Source organism: Austrofundulus limnaeus, unplaced genomic scaffold, assembly GCF_001266775.1.
Source record: "Austrofundulus limnaeus strain Quisiro unplaced genomic scaffold, Austrofundulus_limnaeus-1.0 Scaffold52, whole genome shotgun sequence".
Classification (NCBI taxonomy): Eukaryota; Metazoa; Chordata; class Actinopteri; order Cyprinodontiformes; family Rivulidae; genus Austrofundulus; species Austrofundulus limnaeus.
In genome coordinates, this window is record NW_013952454.1 from 2,383,848 (window position 1) to 2,391,022 (window position 7,175).

Below are 7,175 nucleotides of genomic sequence, written 5' to 3' on the forward strand. Positions count from 1 at the left end.
GATGGATGGATGGATGGATGGATGGATATGGATGGATGGATGGATGGATGGATGGATGGTTAACATTATCTTTCCAAAAATGCATTCATGCTTATTACAAAAAATTGATGTCACAGGTACTTTAATATTTTGAATCATCATCTGGTCCCAACAGTCAGTGAGGTACTACCTTAATGGTTAGTCCACATATCAAATGAATTGCTACAGTCTGAACCCTCCTTGGGTCAAAATGAGTCGGAGGCCTTGAAGTCATTTTGACCCAAGGACAGCAGGAGGGTTTAAACGACTCTAAAATGTTATGGCAGTTAATGCAAACAGTTTTTTAAATAAACCTTTATCATCATCTGTTTTGCAACAGATGGTTCTTTATATGTTACTTATGATTTGTATTTACAATTAGCAGCAGCAGTAACTACCTGTAGCACTTCCTGTAGAAATATTGTGCTAGAAGAACTCTGAAAACTGTGGTTGTGTAAAAGTTTAAAAACACATTTTGCTCAAACTGTTTGGATTTTTTTTTTCAGTTTGAAATTGTTTTAAGATGACAGCAACTCAGACTAGCCTTTACCCAGTCAGTTTGTTCAGAATTAAATGTAGTAGCTCAAGTGGAGGTTGTTCAAAGAGCTGTCTGAAACAGGTAAGATATTGCCTGGTCATAACCTTTGAACAGTAACTTTCTTTAAAAGATTTGAACCTTCTGTCATTTTAATATTTATTTTTTAGATATTTGTAAAAGCAAAGTCTTAAACTCTTACAGAAGCTCTGCCTTCATTTCTTTTGTATTGTTTGTTTTGTTGTGGGTAAAAGTTGAAAATAGACCTGATGTTACAGAAACYCTGCAGTCTGATCTCGTTGATGTTTCCTTCCTGTCGTGGATTTGCATTTCTAGATATTTCTTCAAACGAAGACTTTGCATCCTTTCCTTTAAACTCATGATGGCTCGTTACTGAAAGCTGGGCTCTTATTTTGGTGGGTTTGCAGCGAAGAAGCTCCAGTGCTGTGATTTAAACTCTGTTGAAAAGGTCGCTGTGAGCAGCAGCAGCAGCACATGGACTCAAAGTGGAGACTTTGATCTTCGGATGGACCCAACATCCTGTCAGCCTCCCCCATAAACACCTCTTTGGGGGTACAATTTGCTGCAGGGGAGGGGGAGCGCGGTGGTAAATGTGTCCTGTAGACAGTGGAGGGAAGGGTTAACACCTCACTCTCAGTAGGGCGGTCTCTTTTTCATGGACCCCAGAGGAGCAACAATCGGCCTCCTTTCTTTAATAAGGGTCTTATCAACCCCACCCACATGTGACCACAGAGGAACTCAGCGCTCCGACCCGACTGCATGTCTGGACTCCACTTCGTCTAAAACTGAGTCACTTTTGGACCCATTCAAGATGGCCGCCACAGCTGAGGGACCTCGGCAATCCCAGAAATAACTTTAGAGCTAAACTGAGTCCTGATAATGAACTCTGAGCTCTTTGTTTTTCTGTTGTTTGGGCTTTTTTATGCACAACTAAACACTAATTTTAGAATAGAATAGAATAGAATAGAATAGAATAGAATAGAAACATCCTTCATTATCCCGCAGAGAGGAAATTCAGGTGTAACAGCAGCAGCAGATCAGTCCACAAAACAATGTATTGCTATGTGACATAATATAATTAAAATAATGACAATAAAAATTAAAAATCAAATAAAATTGCTGTACAAGGCTATAAAATTAAATAAGATAAAAATAAAAAATAAGATGCTGTGCAGAAAAAAAGTTTCCTGGAAATCAGGGATGTTTGCAAAATCATATATTTACACTAAAACACACAAAAGGGAAAAAAATTCAGGAAACAGCAAAAAATAATGTTTCTGCTTTTTATTTAAGAAGCCTCTCAGTTGTTTTCTGTTCGAYTGTTTCAGGATATCTGAAACTTCTGATTAATTCAACAATTTTAACATTGAACTTTTTTTTTCTACATTTTTAATCTGCCTCTCTTACCAACAGACACCCAGAATATGGAGCTACCAGCATGCTTTGGATATTTTTGCTGATTTTTGTCATTGTCTAGTTGTTTTTTTGAGCAACAAGTTTTTGATGCATTACTTTTTTCATTTTCTACTTTTTCCACTGTTTTTTATTTTATTTTATTTAACTTTTAGGCTTTTTAAAACACTGGCTGCACCTCATCTGATGAGCACTTTGAAAACATAATAAAAAAAAAACCCTTTCAAGTCAAACATGTGAAATGCAGAGAAAAAACAGGCCCAACAGTAAACAGAATATTCATAAGATGGAGCTGATTTCACTGGAAGCTTCTATTGTTGGGAAAGAATGACACTGGTTTGTAAATCTGTTTTTATCAGAGCAGGAACATCCACTCTGTCCTCTTATCCCTCACCAGGCTTTGAAGTGCAAACCCCGCCCCCCCCCCCACCCCCATTTGTTTCCCATGAAGCCCCCCTGCAATCACAGAATTTACAAGTTGTAATTCACCCAGAGTTTAATCTTTTGAATGATCAGACGTCTGATTCACGTGTAAAAATGAACAAAAATAAAGAAAAAACAACTCCAGGGTTGTAAAATTAAACCGTTTTTCTTAAAATAACAAAGTGTCATTACCCTGTATAAAGCAGTCAACATATCAAGTGTTCAAACTAGTAATTTGTACCATTTAAAAACCAAACAAACATGGAGTCATTTTAAAACTGATGGCAGCAGAAACATTTCAAAGATCCTGAAGCATCCAAACATCTGAGAACCGAGGAGAACATTGTTCCATTCCTCACTAGATTGTTAATTCCATGATGCTCCAGATGTGTGAGAGGTTTGGACCGCGGCCTGGAGACATGATCAAAGATGGGACACGTCCAGGACTGTTTGTCCTCCTGTCCTCTGGGCAGAGGAGACACACGAGTCTGAGCTGTCAGATCTGGGAGCTGCAACAAGTTCTTTCTAGCGATGAAAGTCTCAAAGTAGCTAAAACCAGCAAAAAGTTAATGTCAGCTAAAAGATGACTAACAGCTAAAACTAGCAAAAGGTTTATTAAAACCAGCTAAAACATTACTAACAAATAAAACTAGCAAACCTAAGGGCAAAAAGTTAAAAACAGCACAAAGAAAGGTAAGTTTTACCTAAAAGTTAAAACTATGAAAATGCTAACTAAAAGTATCTCATTTCTTTATTAATAAATTCATAAATGTACTAAGTCTACAAGCTAAGATCAGCAAAATGCTAATTAAAACCAACAAAGTGTAAACTAAGAGCTAAAAATGCAAGGTTAACCATATAGCAAAAGCTAAAAGTAGCAAAGTAGCCTATAGCTAAAAGATACAGACTATGGAAGCCTAAAAGAAGCAATTAAAATATTAAAATGGCTAAATGTTAAAAGTAGTTAAACTAAAAAAAGTCTATAGGAGCTAGAAATGTCAAAACCTTGGTAAAAGCTAAAACCAGCAAAATGCCAATTAAAACCAATAAAAAAAGCTAAAAATAGCAAAAAAAAAAAAAAAAAACTAAACAAAAGCAAAAATTAAGCTAGTTAATGGCTAAAANAAAAGCTAAAACCAGCAAAATGCCAATTAAAACCAAAAAAAAAAAAAAAAAAAAAAAAAAAAAAAAAAAAAAAACTAGCCAAAAGCAAAAATTAAGCTAGTTAATGGCTAAAATAAGTAATCGCTATAGACAATAGAGTATTACAGTCTAAAGGCATCAAAATTTTATCTACAAGCTAAAAGTATCAAAATAGGCCTACCTGCTAAATACTAAACAAATGTACAAAAAAGTTTACGTAAGAGCTAGAAATAATTGCTAAAAGCTAAAATCAGCAAAACGCCAATTAAAACCAATAGAGTTAAGTAGCAGAATGGTAGCTAAAAGAATGCTGATGCAGATATCAACAAATCTGTTTATTTTTTTGTGAAGAAATCTCAATAGCTTATTAAGTGGCAAATWTAATTATTTTTTACTATATTATTTTTTACTTTTCTTTTTATGGACTACTTTTTTGTCTTGAAATAAAGAAAATACTAATTAAAGTTAAATGTTTTGCAATGTTTTAAAGTTATACAAATTATCTGAATGGTAGCCAAACAATTTCATATGAAAAGCTAAAATAGCACAAAGTGTGCAGAAGAGATTGTGAAAAATAGGGACGAATGAAAATAAGCAAATGTTTGTTTCTTGTTTTTGTTTTTTTTCCCCCGCACAATTGTTGTATGGTATAAAACCTTTGCACAGTGATAGTACTGTACTAGTTAAAGTACTGAGTACTTCTGGGTTTCTRCTCATTTAAATCCTTACCCATGAACATCAGGTGGAGTTCTTTGCTCCCGCATCCTGCTGAAAGCTGAGTCAGTGGGAGGAGAGAAGGTTTGAGGAAGAGGAGGAGAGTCTGCAGCAGGAGGAGGAGGAGGAGAGTCTGCAGCAGGAGGAGGAGGAGGAGGAGGAGGAGGGTCTGCAAGAGTTTCCTCTGTCTCATCTGTTGCAGAGCTGCTGCAGGAGAGGCAGCTGCGGCGCCGCATCCCGCACCGAAGGAACGCGTCCTCTGCGCTCCGGCGCGTTTCTTGTGCGTAAAACCAAAAACGATCCGACCCCACACCGGGAGGACTGGGACTGAAAAACGGAAGCAGGACTTTCTGATGAGGAGCGGACCTTTTGTTTTTGTTAAATCCAATCCGAGGACAGGGGGAGCCGAAGGATTTGTGTTTCTTTCCTAAAAAACTGAGAAGCGCCAAGTGGGGACAGAAAACATGAACTCCGTGCTCCTCTGTGCGCTTCTGTTGGTAAAAGTAAGTAACATGTATTTATTATCCACTCCTTCACCTCCTCGCGTCCTTTCACGCTCTTTTACTGTCAGTAAAATCTGYTCTGTGAACTCCTGCCGCCCACTTCTGCCCCACCATTGTTCCCAGTGCACTTCCGCTCCGCTCCACAGAGCCAGATGTCGCACATCATCAAGCGCTGCTGCTGATTCCCTCTATTGTTGCCAGTGGAAACAGGCAGGGACACATCTGGTCCCAAGTMAACTCACGAGCAAGATGCGGCCCGCGGGCCAATACCGGCCTTTTGACTTTAAATCCGGCCTTCGATGTGTCAAACAAAACAAAAGATTTTAAATTAACTAACAGGCAAGATTTTGTCAAATAATCTTTAAGAAAGTCAAAGAAAATTGTTTTATTGTTGTTGCTAAAATAGGCACAAATTTTTTATTTGTTAAATTCCTACACATGTTGCATCCTTTAACCAAAAGATGATGTTTTTAATCAACGCTCCGAAATTTAGAGAACGTTGTTGAATTTGAATCAAGCTTGCTAATTATGCAACAAGTTTGTCATCATCACAAAAAAAAAATAAAAAAGACAAATTGGATTTACCTCCTTTGTCATGAAAATTCTGTCTGTTAGCAAAATATCTCATGAACCACAGAAGTGTTTTTAATGAAACGTTCAGGAATAAATCACTAGATGTACGCCTACAACTGTTTAATGTTTGGAGTCAACCCAATTCAAGATGGCCGCCACAGCTAATCGAATTTAATGAGCACAAATACGGCTGTAACTTTGTCATTTTTACAGCTATTGAGTTAAAAATTGGTGTGATGGTAGCTGAGAGTTATTGCCAAGAAATTAATTAAAAATTTTAGCTACACATGTCCTCTGACTTAAGTATTTTTGTCATTTTGTGCGACCCTTCAGTCTCTTTAACTGTTTCCAGTCATCTAAGCTTTTTCTTTCCTACAGAGGCTCATCTCAGACACATGGGAGGAGTCAGTTTGCAACAAAGCAAATAATAAATCGTGTATTTTATGAACAAATTATAGTTTGAGTGGTGTTTAAATACACATTAAAACTAGGATCAGGGTGAAAAAAGCCCCTAATTTTATCATCACATTAACTTGACACTAATTTTCTTCCAAAAGAAGAGCGAGAGAGAAAAAGGACAAGTTTTGGGAGGTTCTGTTCTTGTCCAAACTTGTCCTCTCCAGTCAAAGCACTTTTTTAAATCCAAGCATTCAGATAACACTTAACCTCGTAAAGATCCGTATCTTTTYATGGTTTTAAAGGATGTTAAGAAGTCCTGTTGTTCTCTCTTCTGCTGGTGAAGAGGGAGCATTTCTGCCAGTGTTGACTCACTTTGTGCGGATCGTGTTTCTGGTACCAGTATTTACTGTACGGCCCACCATGTGTCTCGCCCCTCGGCACATCCTGGTGAAAATGTGGCCCATTAGCGGTGCAGCTGGAACGTCCTGAACCAAACAATTATTAGTGTCTCGTCTACGCATGTGGTGGGGGAGAGTTTGCAACCTCTTGATGTATCACAGATGGGAGAATTCCAGAGTTTAAAGTGTTTGTTTTCCAACACGACGGTGAAAATGTGTCAATTCAAAGCTGCTGTGGTGATCGAAGCTCCAATCAGCTGCAGGAACATTTGGCACAAATCAGGGTTTTTAGCTCCATAAAGGACCCATGTAGGATTTTTTTATGACCGTTTTTCAAACATGGGTCCAGATATTAATGTTATCGATTAGCATCAAGTATTAGGGAACTCAGCAGATCTTCAGCTGCAATAGTGATGATATTAAAATCCTTCATGGCAGACAGTGTCTCTAAGCAGACTAAACAAAGGTTTGCTTTGAAACTCTGTGAACAGATAGTCTAACCCCCACCCAAAATATTTTTTTTCTTTAAAAAAAAAAGCTCACTTAAAGCAGCTCCTGAGAAAGAGCTGGCATTCAATCCCATCCTTRAACGACATCAACACACAGTCTAAACGGTATTCAGTTCTGACATGCGGGTACGCGCTCAATGTAAACAAAGCGCTCAGCAGATTTCCCCAGAAACCATGGAGGCTCCAAACTGAACAAACACAGCAGAATCAAACAGGCGCAGGGTTTCTGGTGTCTTCCGTGGTAGTTGGCAGCTATTCACTAGTTTTATATGAAAATGTGTCGTTTAGGAACACAATGAGCATTCATTACTTTATAATTACTTTTTTAAACTGTCTTTATGACATTTCAATGATCACCTTTAATGGGGATCACCCCCGCCCCTCTTTTTTTTTTTCGGCGCAGTAATCAGACAGGATGTGGAGTTTAAAGTCTCCACTGAACTTCCTCTGTGTCAGACCGTGAAGGTTGGTGGGTCGGCGTTTTCACAGGGATGTGTGTGTGTGTGTGTGTGTGTGTGTGTGTGTG

General features: G+C 38.0%; 2 protein-coding genes across 2 annotated transcripts in view; one reads left to right on the top strand and one right to left on the bottom strand.

Annotated features, from left to right (window-relative positions):
- Nucleotides 1-2,468: 2,468 nt before the first annotated feature.
- On the bottom strand, nucleotides 2,469-4,503 carry LOC106517789 (protein enabled homolog). Its single transcript, XM_014008797.1, has 2 exons — nucleotides 4,283-4,503; nucleotides 2,469-2,959 (listed from the first exon to the last, which is right to left on the bottom strand). Exons 1-2 carry the CDS (start codon nucleotides 4,501-4,503, stop codon nucleotides 2,683-2,685), a joined length of 498 nt encoding a protein of 165 aa, XP_013864251.1. The 3' UTR covers nucleotides 2,469-2,682.
- The window catches only part of nradd (neurotrophin receptor associated death domain), an 18,204-nt gene continuing 15,463 nt past the window's right edge, over nucleotides 4,435-7,175 (top strand). Inside the window, exon 1 of the mRNA XM_014008796.1 lies at nucleotides 4,435-4,770. Within this exon, the coding sequence (XP_013864250.1) occupies nucleotides 4,732-4,770 (39 nt within the window). The 5' untranslated portion in view covers nucleotides 4,435-4,731. The remainder of the gene's footprint in view (nucleotides 4,771-7,175) is intronic.

Coding starts and splice junctions, on each gene's coding strand:
- LOC106517789 (XM_014008797.1), bottom strand. CDS start 4,503: ATGCGGCGCCGCAGCTGCCTCTCCTGCAGCAGCTCTGCAACAGATGAG. Junction 2,960..4,282: donor ACTCCACCTGATGTTCATGG/GTAAGGATTTAA, acceptor TGCTGGTTTTAG/CTACTTTGAGACTTTCATCG.